The sequence below is a fragment of the Phacochoerus africanus genome, chromosome 1, assembly GCF_016906955.1.
Source record: "Phacochoerus africanus isolate WHEZ1 chromosome 1, ROS_Pafr_v1, whole genome shotgun sequence".
In the NCBI taxonomy this organism is placed as follows: domain Eukaryota; kingdom Metazoa; phylum Chordata; class Mammalia; order Artiodactyla; family Suidae; genus Phacochoerus; species Phacochoerus africanus.
The window spans coordinates 28,629,641-28,646,311 of record NC_062544.1 but is presented as its reverse complement, the minus strand read 5'-3'; the positions used below and the strand labels follow the sequence as shown (position 1 = coordinate 28,646,311).

Here is a 16,671-nt window from a genome sequence, read left to right as displayed (position 1 = left end):
GCCCAGCGCCAGGTCTGGAAGACGGAGAAGGGGGGTCCCTCCTCTCGCATGAGGCTGCCCTGGCACAGAGAAAGCACCAGCACTTGGTACCTGCTCATGACAGCCAGTCCCTTTCCGCAGGTCCGGGTCTCCAGCCTCAGTTTCAAGTTTAGCGCAGCGCTGATGACAAGACAGCTGCACGCTCAGAGTCCCTGGGGGGTCGTTTGATGGAGCAGAGGCTTGAAGGGCGTGACCTCCCCTGGAGGGCATCTGTCTGTGCCCAGGGAGGACAGAAGGATGGTGATGTGGCCGCTGGACGCCCACCCCCAGCCCATGCCACCTTGAGTGTGCCCCGCTCACCTGTAGTGTGTCCCCAAAAGAGAGCTTGTGGATGACATGGGTCATGTCCGGGTTCGGTGGCTGGGCTGTGGCACTGTGTGTGGACACGTGGAAGTTGCCTGGGACCTGGGGAGAGACACAAGTTTCAGGAGTTGGGTGGCTGCCCCAGGGGGTGGGGAGCAGGGATTCACCCGGGGGTTGGGCAGCTCTGGGTTTGGATCCCGGCTTGGTCATGTCCCCACCATGAGCCTCTGCAGGAGCCACTGCCCTGTCTGAGCCTTGGGCTCCTCACCTGTAGCAAGGGGGTGATAACGGTGGCTACCCGAGGGGGCTGCCAGGGCCGTGGGTGAGAGGATGCCTGTGAAGTGCCCAACACAGCAGCTGGCACAAGACCAAGGCTCAAAAAGGCAGCCACCCGCCATCAACTCCTGCCTGTTTGCCCCCTGGGGGTCGGGGAATGACTGTTAGGCCTGCAGACTAATAACGCCTCCTCCAACTCCAAATCAACACCATCACCCACCCAAATCTTCCCCTTCACCCTAGACTGCGGATGCTTGAAGGCAAGGCTGCAGCCGCCTCCTTTCCTTCCTGGGTCTTGAGGCCTCGCAGAGGAAATGCTGTCAGCTCCAGCATCTGACCCCGGACTGAACTTGGCGGCAGCCTCCTTACTGGGCTCCTGGCTTGGCGCCCCCAGGCCTTTCCCCAACAGTGGCCAGTGGGGTCTTTTTTGTTTTTTTTGTCTTTTTGCCATTTCTTGGGCCGCTTCCATGGCACATGGAGGTTCCCAGGCTAGGGGTCCAATCGGAGATGTAGCCTCCAGCCTCTGCCACAGCCACAGCAACACGGGATCCGAGCCGTGTCTGCAACCTACCCCACAGCTCATGGCAACGCTGGATCATCAACCCACTGAGCAAGGGCAGGGGTCGAACCCCACAACCCCATGGTTCTTAAGTCGGATTTGTTAACCACTGCGCCACGACAGGAACTCCTTTTTTTTTTTTTTTTGCCAGGGGGGGTCTTGAACCTGACATTTGAACCCACCACTCCTGTGCTCAGGACCCTCCAAGGCTTCCATTCTGTTTTTCCTTTTTTATTTTATTTTTTTAATTTTTGGGGCCATACCCAGGGCATATGGAGGTTCCCAGGCTAGGGGTCAAATCGGAGCTATAGCCGCTGGCCTACTCCACAGCCACAGCAACACCAGAACCAAGCTACGTCGAGACCCACACCACAGCTCACAGCAGCACTGGATCCTTAACCCACTGAGCGAAGCCAGGGACGGAGCCTGCATCCTCATGGATGCTAGTCGGATTCATTTCCATTGAGCAATGACGGGAACTCCAAGGCTTCCGTTCTGTTGAGCTGAAGCCACATCCTCATGTCCTCCTCTGTCACTCCCTTTGGCCACGCTGGCCTACCTGCTGCACAGAACGGTGCCAGCATGGTCCCACCCCAGGCCTTTGTGCCCACACCCTCTTCCTGGAACCCTCCGCCACGTGGCTCCCCCTCCCTCAGGTCTCCGTTCTGGGGCCCCGCTGACCCCCATCTTCCCAGCCCTTCAAGTGCTCAGCATCACCCGCCCCTCTCTAGCCTCCCTTTGTTTTCATCTGTCTCCTCCCACGAGAGTGTAAGCTCTAGATTGGTAGGGTTTTTTCTGATTTGATGCTGTATTCCCCAGACCCTGTCCCAGAGCAGGTGCCTAATTAATGTGTGCTGGACGAATGAATGAGTAAGGGATGTGAATCCTTAAGACAGTACGTTCAGCTTTGGCAACTGGTAATTCCCATTTTCCAGAAAAGGAAATGGAGGCTCAGAGCAGTGACGCAACTTGCTAATAAAGTCACACATCAAAACTGTGGCCATTTACCTCAGCGGCCCTGGGCTGAGGGCCACGTAGAGGCAGCCCTTCAGGAGGTGCCAGGCTTGGGGAGGTGACCCAGGGGACCCAGAGCCTGGCCCTGGATGAACCCCTGGCCTCCCGTGGCACTGACTTGGAACAGAAAATGGGACTGCGTGACCCACACTGAACCAGAAGGATGCAAAGACTGCGGGAGCCAGGGGGCAGGGCCCCGACTCAGCGGGGGATGTTCAGGGAGGGCTTCTCAGGGGAAAGAACACCCTGCGCTTAGGCTCTGAAGAGAAGTCTGCATTACTCAGGAATAGGGGGAATAGCATTTGGGCAGAGGGAACAGCATGAAGAAGTGTGGTGCTCAGAACCTGCCCAGTGGGTGGGCGTTTATAAGGAACGAAAAGAGTTTGGTTTTATCAAACCCCAAGTAAAAGAGATGCCTGCGGGAGTGGTTGCAGCAGGAAATAAAGAGGGAAGTGGGGCTGTTTAGCAAAGATCCCAAATGCCACACTGAAGAACTCGAGGCTTATTTTATTCCAGCTCAACCAAAATTTAGTGAGCTGTGCTAGAGGAAGGAATACGGCTGATGGCTTAGCATCCAGCAGCCCACTGGCATCCACTTATTTTGTAAGCATGCCTGTCTCAAGTACAAAGCTGTGGGCTCCCTGCAAGAATATGCCTGCCTTCATTAGGGCCTGAGCTTTGGACGGACTTGGGAGGTACCAGCGTTGACAGCGCGCTCACAGTCAAGTCTGCCATGGGCTGAATGGTGCCTGGGCCCTAGGCCCAGGGAGCTTGGAGGAGGGGGCAACCACTGGGTCTGGGGTAAACAACAATAGCTTGGGGAGATCTCCCTGGGGGGACAGCACTGCCCACTTCAGGGGGGCCAGCTGCCTGTAGAGTAGCTGCTGAGGGCCGTGCACACACTCCAGTCCAGCTTCACTCCCTGGCTGGGCAGCCTTGGGCAAGCAGTAATCAGTCTATGCTTCAGTTTCCCCATTTGCAAAATGGGGATAATGCCCAGAAAGGGTTATGGGAGGATTAAAAAAGGTGATGACTACAAAGCTGATGGCAGGTGTTCCTGGGTTGGGTTCATAGGATGAACATGTTTGAGCCAAGAGAGAAGGACCTTGCTGGAAGCGGGAACACGCATGTACATGGGCAGGGTATGGGGAAAACCCTACTGAATTGTAAAAATACTTTAAATTTCATTTTTACTTATATAAATCACACCTGGATATATTTTCACTATAAAAAATTCATGTGATACAATAGCCAAGATATGGAAACAACCCAAATGTCCATCGAAAGTGGAATGGATTAAGATGCGGCACACATATGCAATGGAATACTACTCAGCCATAGAAAAGAATGCAATAATGCCATCGACAGCAATACAGATGCCACTAGAGATGATCGTATTAAGTGAAATGAGTCAGAAAGAGAAAGACAAATCCCATCTGCTATCACTTATATGTGGAATCTAAAATATGGCACAAATGAACCTATCTATAAAACAGAAACAGACTCACAGACATAGAGAACAGACTTGTGGTTGCTGGGGGGCAGGGGGGGTTGGAGGGGGGAGGCTGGGGTTAGCAGATGTGAGCAATGACACATGGAGGGGATAAACAAGATCCTTCTGTGTGGCACAGAGAACTATATTCAATGTCCTCTGATAAAGCATAATGGAAAATAATATTTTTAAAGAGCGTATATCCATATATAACTGAATTGTGTGCTGTACAGCAGAAATGAACACAACATTGTAAATCCACTACCTGTCAATAAAAAAAAAATTTTTAAAGAAATTCATGCGGGAGAGTCAGAACTAAAGTCCCCATTGCCTATGGCCCCCAGAAGTCAGAAACGAATAGCATTCAGCCTGTGTCCTTCAGAGGGTGTCTATGCAGTGACCATGGGGCCTCCTGTGGACAAGGCTGTGGGCAGAGTTCAGAACTGGGTTCGGAGCCTGGGCCTCACGCTCCCAGAATTAAGTGAGTCAAGGAGGCTGGCTGCCGCGTATCTGCCACCCGCTGCTGCCCGGCGAGGCTGTGACTCAGCGACCCGCTCCCCCTCGGCTCGGAATCCATCGCAGGTGGCTGACTCATGCCAGCACGCGCTGGGCTGAAGACAGAAAAGACGACGCTTTTAGAGCTGTGACTTAGGAACCTACGTCAGCATCTCTGATGGGTTTTAAAAACATATAGATGGGCCCCAAACTCTGGCCCATCCTGTCTCCCTCCTGGCGGGGGGGTGGGGGTGGGTGTTGCGTGATTAAACGAGGCGTCTGGGCTGCTGGGAGCCTGCTGGGGGCTGCTGGTGCAGCTCAAAACATGTGAACTCTGACGTCTGGTTGCTGGCTGACTTCCTGATGGATGGATAACGGGGCCATGGGGCAAGTTGAAGCCTGATGCTGGAAGATACGGCGGTGGGGGGTGGTGGCTGCTGACCTTGCCCGTCATCATGCTGGCTTTGTCATCTGAGTGCCCCCTGATGGAGAGCTCCGGGAAGGCACGGACCCTTAATCCTCCACGGGTAGGGGTGGGGGCGCAGAGGCTGCCCTGAGCTGCGACCTGGACTGAACAGATGTGTGACAGATGCTGGCTAGAAGCAGCAATGAGCAGGGGCTTGGGAGACTGAGCAGGGGTCCTGGTGTCAGGCGGCCTGTGTTCAAATCCTGATTGCTGGCCCTTGAGCGTGTCACTTAATCCCCCAAACCTGTTTCTTCAGGGAGTTGCAAGGACTAAGTGAGTATTTCATACGGCAAAGGGTCAGTGAGAACCCAAAAAGTGGCAACCTTTGTGACCCTTTCCTAGAATTCCAGTGCTCCCCTGACCAGAGAAGACAGACCAGCTTCTCGGATGTCAGCCAGCCCGTTTATGAGGACACTTGCACCTGAGTGATGCAGGTGGCAGCTGATGAGCTCACAGACACCCCCACTGACGCGAAATAAGGCCGGCCGGGGAAGGGCACCAAGGCTTGTCCCGTCGCCACCGTGACACGTGCTTTGCGGATTTTCATTTGTTCATGTCTCACAGCCAGGGAGGGCAGTGTCATTATCCCCATTTTACAGATGAGGAAACTAAGGCTCAGAGAGGCTTAACTGCCCAGTCATGTACCCAGTGAGCATCACTGCCAGGATTCTTTTTTTTTTTTTTTGTCTTTTTGCCTTTTCTAGGGCCACTCCTGTGGCACATGGAGTTCCCAGGCTAGGGGTCTAATCGGAGCTGTAGCCACTGGCCTACACCAGAGCCACAGCAACTCGGGATCCGAGCCTCCTCTGCGACCCACACCACAGCTCACAGCAATGCCAGATCCTTAACCCACTGAGCAAGGCCAGGGATCAAACCCACAACCTCATGGTTCCTAGTTGGATTTGTTAACTGCTGCGCCACAACAGGAACTCCTCATTGCCAGGATTCTTGACCACTGGTCTGACTCCAAAGAGCAAGTTCCAATCCAGCCAGAGCCAGCGAGGGGCCTCACAGGTGCCTGTCTGAGGGGAGCCGCCTGCAGCCTTGGGCATGTCTGCCAGGCTGGGGAGGGAGTGGCACTGGGCTACCCTCCAGGTGGTCACCCTGTCTCTCCTGTGCCCATCCCACACTGGGTGCTGAGTAAACGCAGTCCCTCCTGTTTCCCATCTGGGGCGTGCATCTGTTTAACCCAGGGGATCCCACCCCCGGCAGGGGAGGCCCCTACCATTGGGAGGTTTGTGTCTATTCATATTCAAGCATCTTTCAACCCCCTCTCTTATGATCTTATCTCTTCTCCTTCTTTATCCCCACTGAACGCCCCCTTCCTTCTCTTCCCAGATGCTTCAAATCACACATCGGAGAAGGAAATAATGCCATTTGCAGCAACATGGATGCAACTAGAGATTCTCATACTAAGGGAAGTCAGCCAGAAAGAGAAAGTCAAAGACCACATGAGATCACTTAATGTGTGGACTCTAAACTATGGCACAGATGAACCTTTCTACAGAACAGAAAGAGTCGCAGACAATGGAGGACAGATTTGTGGTTGCCAAGAGGAAGGGGGGGAGGGAGTGGGAGGGACAGGGAGTTTGGGGTTGATAGATGGAAACTATTGCATTTAGAATGGATAAGCAATGAGGTCCTACTGTACACCTCAGGTAGATCCAATCTCTCGGGATAGAACGTGATGGAAGACAGCATGAGAAAAAGAATGGGCGTTCCCGTCGTGGTGCAGCGGAAACAAATTTGACTAGGAACCACAGGGTTGCGGGTTCGATCCCTGGCCTCGCTCAGTGGGTTAAGGATCCAGCGTTGCCGTGAGCTGTGCTGTAGTCGCAGATGTGGCTCAGATCTGGTGTTGCTGTGGCTGTGACTGTGACTGTGGCTGTGGCCGGCAGCTGTGGCTCTGATTCAACCCCTAGTCTGGAAACCTCCATATGCCACAAGTGTGGACCTAAAAAGTGGAAAAAAAAAAAAAGAATGTATATCTATGTATGACTGGGTCACTACATTGTACAACAGAAATTAATGCAACACTGTGAATCACCTATACTTTAAGAGAAAAAAAAAAACAACCTAAATTACACATTGGCTTGAGTATTTACCTGTCGCCCCATAATAGACCCTTAGTGCCACCAAGGGCAGGGACCACGGCTGTTTTTCTTGTACTAAGTGTGGAGTCAAGACACTGTAGCCATTCAAGAGAAGGACATAAGAGTTAATGAGCTGGGGTGGGGGCCGGGGCCACGGTCCAAAGAAGTCGGGAAGTGAAATGGTCAAGAGCAACAGAAGGACCACAAGGGGAGGGTCGGTCAGGGGGCCCCCTGTAGCATCCATGTCAATGAGACCTATGGGGGAGCTGCAGCAATCCGGGTACACAGAAGAGGGCAGAGAGAGGACACCAGAGGCAAAGTGAGAGCCTGGCCCACCACCAGTGCCCCCGCCTCCCTGCATCATGCCTTCCTCATCTCCAAGGTCTGCCCTCCACGGCAGCCTGCACCGCAAGGACCTGGCTGTGCAGCAGCCCGTGCTTGCCCCCCTGCTGAGCCTTCCCTGCTGTAGACCGGCAGTGGTCCACCCCAGTCTGGTGGCAGCAGCCCTGCTTTCCTCCTACCCATCTGGCTGCTCCTTCTACCTCCCGTCCCCACTTCTAAACCCTGGCGTGCACCAGAAATCACTCCTCAAATCACATCCTTCTCAAGATCTTAGGTTCTGGAGTTCCCGTCGTGGCGCAGTAGAAACAAATCCGACTAGGAACCATGAGGTTGCGGGTTCGATCCCAGGCCTCGCTCAGTGGGTTAAGGATCTGGCGTTGCCGTGAGCTGTGGTGTAGGTCGCAGACTCGGCTCAGATCTGGCGTTGCTGTGGCTGTGGCCTGTGGCTACAGCTCTGAGAACCTCCATATGCCGTGGGTGTGGCCCTAAAAAGACAACAACAACAACAACAAAAAAAAAGATCTTAGGTTCTTACATTTTTGGTGCCACAGACCCTTTGCCAGTCTGGTGACACCTATGTTTTAAATGCTTTAAAAAATTTCTTTTATGGCCGCACCCAGGCATATGGAAGTTTCTGGGCCAGAGACTTAATCCAAGACCCAGCTACGACCTAGGCCGAAGCTGTGGCAACACAGGATCCTTTTAATCCACTGTGCCCGGCCAGGGATAGAACCTGCACCTCCACAGCAACCTGAGCCACTTTTTTTTTAGGGCCACACCCACGGCATATGGAAGTTCCCAGGCTAGGGGTTGAATCGGAGCTGTAGCTGCCGGCCTACCCCACAGCCACAGCAATGCCAGATCCGAGCCACATCCAAGACCTATACCACAGCTCACGGCAACGCTGGATCCTTAACCCCCTAAGCCAGGCCAGGGATCAAACCCACATCGTCATGGATCCTAGTCGGGTTCATTAACCACTGAGCCACAAAGGGAACTCCCGCGGTCGGATTCTTAACCCACTGCACCACAGCAGGAACTACTAAATGCTTAAAATGTTTTGAATGCATAAAATACATAGGATCACAGAGGAAAGAAATGACATTTTAAGCAGTAATTAAAATAAAGATCAGCATATGCCTCTTTATTAATGCAGCAAATAACAAGACCTGGTTACTATAATTTCAAAACTTCAAATAATGTAAACGGTATCTTGAAAGGATCTGTGACAATGTTCGCATGATATAAATACTGGCAATTTCTACTGGTGACAAAGTTGTGGGTGCTGCTAATGCCTCCATTGTTTGTTGCCTAAATCACAGAAGAGAACCCTAAATCAGAGTCAGGGCTTCATAAAAATAAATATGTCATCCACCCCCCTCCCCCGCCATCCATGTTCACAGACCTTGAATTTGATCTGCCCTCCCTGGGGTGTCTGTGAACCCCAGGTTTAGGACAGCATTCTATACCTCTCCCCAGGTAATCGAGTTTAGACCAGGGATCCTCACACATGAGTGGCATCAGGATGGAGAGCTTGGTATAACGCGGATTCAACAGGGCTGAAGCGGGGCCTGAGAATCTGCACTTCTAACAAGTTCTGGGTGATGCTGATGCTGCTGGTCTGGGGCCTCTACTTTGAGTAGTTCTGGTGTAGACTTACGATGGCCAGCGTCACCTATTCACAGATGCCTCCCACGTTTACATTGCCAGCCCTGGGCTCTCTCCTGAACTCCAGAAGCACCTCTTCAACTTCCAATGTAACTCTTTTTTTTTTTTTTTTTTTGCTTTTCAGGGCCACACTTGTGGCCTATGGAAGTTCCCAGGCTAGGGGTTGAATTGGAGCTGCAGCTGCGGGCCTACACCACAGCCACAGCCACACCAGATCCTAGCCACATCTGCAACCTACACCACCTAGTGGCAATGCAGGGTCCTTAACCCACTGAGCGAGGCCAAGGATCAAACCCGCATCCTCCGGGATACTAGTTGAATTTGGGACTGCTGAGTCACAACAGAAGCTCCACAGTTTAACATCTTCAAGGGGAATCCCAAAGGAAATGTGTCCAGAATTGAATGGCTGAGGCCCAGGCTCCCCTCCCAGAGAATCCATGCTTTCCCAAGCTTCCACATCTAGGAAATGGGACCACGTGGTTGTCAAGACAAAAACCTAAGAGGCGTCTTTGATTCCATTCTTGCCCTTACCACTCACAGCCAAGTGGCCAGTAAGTCTTGTTGGCTCCATGCCCCCTAACCTGGACCCTTCCCTCCAAGGCCACTGCCACAAGTTTTGCCCATGACCTCTGCTCTTGGCCCCCACACAGAGAGATGCCAGAGTGATCTTTCTAAAGCTGGCTGTCCAGAACTTTCCCTGATGATGGCAATGTTTCATAACTGCCATAATATGGTAGCCACTAGCCACATGTGGCTATGCAGCTCTTGAATACGGCTAGTGAGATTAAGGGACTGAATTTGACTGAGTTTTGGTGAACTCAAATGGAACTGTGGCTACTCTATTGGATAGTACAGTTCTAAAGCATAAGTCTGACTGGACTGCTTTTCTTTTTCTTTCCCTCTCTCTCTTTTTTTTTTTTTTTTGGTCTTTTTAAGACCACACCCACAGCATATTAAAATTCCCAGGCTAGGGGTCCAATGGGAGCTGCAGCTGCCGGCCTACGCCACAGCCATAGCAACGCCAGATCTGAGCCACATCTGTGACCTACACCACAGCTCATGGCAACACCAGATCCTTAACCCACTGAGCGAGGCCAGGGATCGAACCATGTCCTCATGAATACTAGTCAGGTTCATTACCACTGAGCCATGACAGGAACTCCTGCATTGCTTTCCTGCTTAAAATCTTTGGAGTTCCCTGGTGGTTCAGGGGGTTAAGGATCAGGTGTTGCCACTGTTGTGGCTCAGGTCACTGCTGTGGCATGGGTTCCATCCCTGGCCTAGGAACTTCTGCATGCTGCGGGCATGGCCAAAAAAAAAAAAAAAAAATCCAAATCTTCAAATGGCTCCCATCACAAGCACCATAAAGCCAAATCAGGGGGCACAGAGAAGACCCTGTGTGGGTAGCTAATCAGCAGAGAGAGCCCCCATGAACCACACCCTGCCGGCACCCATGCCATTGGGTAGTCCCCTCCCACATGGAACCTGGGCTAGCAGGTAACTCCCATAAAACGTGGCAGAAACGGTAGTTTCCACTTTAGCACTTCAAGGCGCCCCAAGCTGTCGTGGAAGAAATCCGCATGGAGGGACCCCCGGAGAGAGAGAAAGAGAGAGACAGGTACAGTGATCCCAAGCCCTGGGCCGAGCCTCGAAGCCAGCTGGTGGGGACTGCTGGAGTGGGGGGGGGGGGCTTTCTGTCTAAAGGGGTCTTCAGCTCCAGATCGATGTTTCCAGTGAGACTCTGGCCCAGATGTTTCCAATGAGACTCCACAGCCTCTGACTTCTAAAAGCCAGAAATCTGGACTCCTGGTCTTTTGATATGGGCTCTGGTGGATCTGGATGCCGTACAGGGCAGAGGTAACTTGGCTTTGGTTTGGATGTGGCCAGTGAGTCCACAACCTGTCGGGGATTCGAGGAAGGGCATCTGTGCAGAGGCTACAGGAGGGCAAGCAGAAGCCAGTGGCTCAGTCTGGCTGCAGCCAGGAAGGAGCGCTGTGGGGCATGGGAGAGCTGTGCAACCCTGGCTGATACTGAACCTCTCTGGGTCTCAGTTTCCTCATCTGTAAAATCACGCCCGCACAGGGTTGCTGAGAGGCTCCACTGTGATAACACATAAAAAGAGCTGAGCAGTTCCTGTTGTGGCTCAGTGGAAATGAATCTGACTAGTATCCGTGAGGATGCAGGTTCAGTCCCTGGCCTCGCTCGGTGGGTTAAGAATCTGACGTCGCCCTGAGCTGTGGTGTAGGTCGCAGATGCAGCTTGGATCCCACGTTGCTGTGGCTGTGGCATAGGCCGGCGGCCACAACTCCAATTCAACCCCTAGCCTGGGAACCTCCACATGCCGAGGGTGTGGCCCTAAAAAGACAAATTAAAAAAAAAAAAAAACTGAAAAGGGTGCTGGCCCCTGCCAGGCTTCCCTGGCTCTCCCAAGTGTACGCCTCTCATACTCTGGATTTGGGATCTGAAGTTCCTGATTCTAGCGACAAAACCCCAGCAATACCTAAATGGTCCTTTGGAGCCGACCAGGTTCTTCCAAACCCACCGTCACCACCCCCTGCTTTACTCCTCATCGCAGCCCTCACCACCCACTGAAACACTTTTTAGTTTGCCCATTGTCTGCCTCCCTCCACCACAACGGAAGCCCTACCAGCCCAGGAATGCCCCCCACCTAGTCCATGCCTTGCCAGAGCCAAGAACCCACCCGTGGAAGGTGCTTGATACAAGGTTTCTGAATGAATGACTGTGTAGTAGCTCATTTAATCACCATGTGAACTTTGCAGAGTCACTAACGTCACTACAGTATTACTGTCATCACATCTTCAGCCTAAAGGTGTGCCGCGGAGGTGAAGACGGGTGAAGCGACTTGGAGGGCTCTGCTTGGCCAAGAGGGGGTACCCCAGGCAGGATGCACACTGGGGCTCAGGGCTGCCAATCCCCCTGTCTTCCCCTTCTGTGTGGAGGAGAAGAGGAGCTCCTTCCTGAACCAGCCAGCGGGAGCGCCACACCTCAGGGAACCTGAACCCCCACCCAGACTCGCAGCAGGAAGAGCCAGGCACCTGGGCGCTGGTCCCCAGCTTGTTAGGGCTCTGTCGCGGGGAGAGGGGGAGGGCGAGTGGGCACACAGCCCTGCCATCCACTTTCCAGGGTGGAAGGGGAGGCAGGGGGTGGGGAGCAGGTGAGAGGGGGCCGGGCAGGGTCTCCATACCTTGTTGATGCTGAACTGCCCCTCGAAGCGGCAGCCCACCCCGTCGTTGAGCGGGATCTTCATGGAGTTGTCGATGTGGCCCACTTCGTGCCTGCCCATCTCATCCTGGATGTCCAGCCCGACCACTGCAGGAGCCGAGGGGGAGAAGAGTCACAAACACTCAGAGAAAAGGGACCGGCCCCCTCCCCTTGGGACTGGGACAGGCGCCCCCCCCCCGCCCCGGCTCTCCAGGAGCTCACAGTCTAGGGCCCGAGTGTCAGCCAGCAGAGGAGGAGGAGAAACTGATGGCTGGACCGAAAGGGTGCACACAGCATTCCCGTCCCCTGCCACTGCTGGCTGGAAAGGAACCGGGGAGAGTCAGGGGAGGCGGCAGCTAAGGGGTCCACAGATGGAGGGCTGCAGGGCACAGGGGTGAGGACTCTGCTAGATGCGAGGCTGCGGGGAAGCCGGCGAGGGGCAGGCTTAGAAGGTCACCTCGATCCTGGCCCTGCCTTTTAGCTGCCTTGCAACCTTGGCTGAGGCACTAAACCTCCTGATGCCTTGGCTTTTTTCCTCTGTAAGTGGAGAGGTGATAATCATTAAAGCTTCCTTGGAGAGTCAGGAGGATCCAATAATTACTACATGTTGAGAATGCTCGCCCGAGGCCTGACGCTCAGGAGGTGGCAAGTACTTTATAAATGTCAGCACTTCCTCTGCCTCAGTCCCTGGGTTGCCGGGGCGTCCTTCAGGCTCAAGCGGTCATGCATTCACAGCATCCTTTCCCCAGCATCCATTCCTCCAGGCCCTGCCCTCCCCGAGAGTGGGCCCTTTTCTCGGTTCCTCAGGGCACTAAATGGGAAACCTGGGGCCTGGAGTCCTGGTCCTGACGCTGATGGGACGCTCCATCACCTACTGCGACTCGGCTTCCCAATCTGCGGAATGGGCAGTCCCAGGCCGACTGTGTTCCCTGAGATGGTCCAAGGGGCAAGTGGGGGCGGGAGGGGGTGGAGGGAAGGCTGGCAACTCTGACATGCAGAGATTTCCCTGAATGGAGCACTAGGAAATAGGCTGCAATACAGAGAAGGAATAGCTGGAAGCAATTTTCAGCGAAAACTGGAAAAGGGACAAAAAGGAAGATGCCGCTATTCCTCAGCGGGGATGAAAGGACACAGAGGGTCTGTCCACAGAAGGGGGAGGGATGCACCGTGAAAAATGAGGCTTCTTGGAGTTCCTATTGTGGCTCAGCAGTTAAACCCGACTAGCATCCCTGAGGATGACGGTTCGATCCCTGGCCTTCCTCAGCAGGTTAAGGATCTGGTGTTGCTGTAAGCTGTGGTGTAGGTCGCAGACGTGGCTCAGATCCTGTGTTGCTGTGGCTGTGGCTGGCGGCTACAGCTCTGATTCAACCCCTGGCCTGGGACCCTCCATATGTGCTGGGTGTGGCCCTAAAAAGACAAATTGACAAACAAAACAAAACAAAACAAAAAACCCAAAAGCCCCCAAGGCTCCCTGGCCTGTTGTGCGTGGGAAATGGTGATGCTATAATAATGACAAGAAATGCAAGCAGGTCCCCATTTGACTCAGCAGTTCTGCCCCCAGGAGCCATCCTCCAGACACAGACACAGACACACAGACACACACACACGTCCGGAGAGAGGCTCAAGTCTCAGGACAACCTTATTGGAAATGGTGACAACTGGAAGCAACCCAACTGCCTGTCAGCAGGGGACTGGTCAGTGGCCTGGCCACCTCTGGACTGCTGTAGCCAGATGTGGGGAGAGGCAGCTCAGAGTGGGCTCTGGGGCTGTCCTGTCTATGTTCCTGGCTCCACCCCTACTGGCTGTGGCACCTCGAGCAAGTTACCCAACCTTTCTGTGCTTCAGTTTCTTGCTCTATCCTGGGCTTGATCAGGATAAAAACATGAGGATTAGGATTTCAAAAAATTAAAACAGAACTGACTAGGGGTTAGATACTCTTCCAAGTGCCTTTTCTTTTCATACATATTGAATGAACAATATATGTATTGTATTTTTAGGGCCATACTCAAGGCCTGTGGAAGTTCCCAGGCTAGGGGTCCAATTGGAGCTGCAGCTGCTGGTCTATGTCGCAGCCACAGCAACGCCAGATCTGAGTTGCTTCTTCAATTTACACCACAGGTTACAGCAACTCCGGATCATTAAGCCACTGAGTGGGGCCAAGGATTGAACCCACATCCTCATGGATACCTGTCGGATTTGTTATAACTGAGCCACAACAGGAACCCCTCAAGTGCCTTTTCCATAAGAAGGAACCATCTGGCCATTCCTATGGAATAGGTAATATTATCAGGCCCATCTTTTACTGGGGGACACTGAGGCACAGAGAGGTTAGGTTACTTGCCTGAGATCTCCCAGCTAAGAAACAATGGCACTTGGATTGGAACCCACAGAGTCTGGATCCAGAGCCCACACCCTTTGGCCCCTCTGCTAGAACAGCTCTCATCTTAAGCACTAATACAGCTAAAGGACTCAAGACAGGGCCCAACCTGGAGTAATAGCTGAATAAGCGGCAGCTGTGGTTATTATTTAACTAATATTATGAGTAATAGAAGAGTGGCTCCAAGATGTAAATGGAAAAAACAAGACACCCCAGCAAAGTCTCCTGTAACTGAGTCCCCAATTATATAAAAAGGAAAAAAAAACAACAAAAAACAAAACAAAACAAAAAAACCAAACATGACTTATGTTTGCAGACAGACAGAAAGACACATTCCCGGGGTTGGGGGAAGGGGTCCCAGCTGCTAACAGAGGCTTCCTCTGGGGTGGATGGCTTGCTGGGAGGCCTGTGCTTCTTTTACTTTTTTCTTCCTATATTTCTGTATGTTGAACATGTATCATTTTTAAAGATAAAAAAATGTACCCCTGTATTAGTTGTGTAACAGAAAAACATTTTTTTTTAAAGCAGGATACGAGATTGCACAGGCAGCATGAGCTCAGCCATGTTCAGAAACGCACGGAAGGGAAGGTCGATGGGACGGAACGGCGTCAAATGTCAACTGACGCTGTCGTGGGGGTGGAATTATGGGCAATTTCTTCTCTGCTGCTCCGGATTTTCCAAAGGTACAATGATGAGCATGCATTTTTTTTTTTTCCTATGATAAAAACTTGAAGTTCTCTTAAAGAAAAGCCCAGGTGCGGGCTCCTGCTAGGGTGGGCAGGGCCTGCTGGGCTGGCGCAGCCACCAGCTTGAGGCCACCCAGCCCCTTCTGGGTGGCCACCCAGAGCTGGGATGGAGCCTGGAACCACGTCCCTTCCCTCCTTCCCTGCCCGCCCCCACTGGCCCCAGTCCTCTGGCCTAAACAGTTCCTTGTTCCAGAGGACATGACCAGTTCCTGAATGAGAAGCTGCCAGAGGAATTATTTTTCCAAGAGAAAGAGAGAAAATAAAAATAAAACCAACCTATTTCAATAGGTTCTCTGGCTTGGGGCCCACCGTGGGCTCAAAATGGTGATGTAATTCTCACTAAAAGCAGTAACAGGCCTGCCTCTGCCTACCTCTGCCGCAGACCCACCCAGCGTTCCGCCCTGCAGTGGGAAGGCGGGGGTGAGGGGAGGGGAGGCAGGGAGGAGAAGGGCCTGCATGAGGTCTGAGCCAGCCTGGGCAGAGGGACAGCTGGAAACCCAGGCCACTCGTTACCGACTCTAGGAACCAGCTCACCTGATCCTCCCAACAACCTCAAGCAAGAGAGCCCTGTGCCCATTTCGCGGCTGAGGAAACTGAGACTCAGAGAGGTCACCTTAGCCAGGTCACCTTGAGTAGGCAAAGGAGCAGAATCTGACTCCAAAGCAGACTCCCAGTGGGCTTTGCTTTGTACAGGGAATTCATTCGTTTGGCTGGAGCAAATGAAAAACAACCAACCAACCCAACCACAGAGACACACAATGGAGGAAGTGAATAAGGAAGTTTCCCACGGCTGCTACCAGCTCAGGGCTGTATCCTTTTCCAAGTGACCACTCTGGGCTGGTTGGAGGTCCTCTTGCCTTGGGATGACCCCCAACCCTCCCAGCACACCACCCTGCAGCCGTCAGCCAAGGATATGCCTAATGGCCAGCCTCCTTGCTACCAGGCGGGACAAACGATGGTGTCATTGACACGCCCCGGCTCCCCTTGGGATCAGGCTGCAATTAGACCTCAGCCCAACACACAGCTCCGCTGCTCCTGCCACCTCCCTCGTGCCCTCGCAGGTTCCTCCTGACAGCCCCCTCTCCATAAATCACCTGCCGCAAATGGAGCCTCTGCTTCTTGGGAACTTGACCCTAGAGACGCCCCCACACCTACATGGCTGCTCTCCAGAGGTCACCTCTGTTAGCACTTTCCTGTGTGTGTGCACAGGAACATCTGAGCACATCTTCCCCCTGCCCTGCTCCACTGGGGAGAGTTTCCTGCTGCCTGTTTTGCAGCTTGCCGTCCCCTTGTCCTGGTTATCTCGCCATTTCTGCACACACAGCACTGTCTAGGGGAGGTGTCTCGTCGGAGCAGAGGGAGGCTGGCGATACTCACACTCGCAGTGCAAATTGGGTAGACTGATGTTCAGGCTGACGTCAATTTTGCCCCCGCTATCCTTGTCCGGGTCATCGACGTAGAGCTCGTTCACGCTGAGGGAGACAAGGACAGAAGCCTCGTTGAGATGGGGGCATCCATCGAGGCTGCAGCGGACAGCCAGGGACACTTCCCTGGGAGAACCAGGACTCCGGCCTGGGGG

At 53.2% G+C, this 16,671-nt stretch overlaps 1 protein-coding gene across 1 annotated transcript in view; it reads right to left on the bottom strand.

Moving 5' to 3' along the window:
- Positions 1 to 16,671, bottom strand: part of ERGIC1 (endoplasmic reticulum-golgi intermediate compartment 1) — a 74,006-nt gene that overhangs the window by 29,601 nt on the left and 27,734 nt on the right. Inside the window, exons 5-7 of the mRNA XM_047799217.1 lie at positions 16,470 to 16,564; positions 11,953 to 12,077; positions 340 to 444 (exon numbers count right to left, since the gene is read on the bottom strand). Of these exons, the coding sequence (XP_047655173.1) occupies positions 340 to 444; positions 11,953 to 12,077; positions 16,470 to 16,564 (325 nt within the window). The remainder of the gene's footprint in view (positions 1 to 339; positions 445 to 11,952; positions 12,078 to 16,469; positions 16,565 to 16,671) is intronic.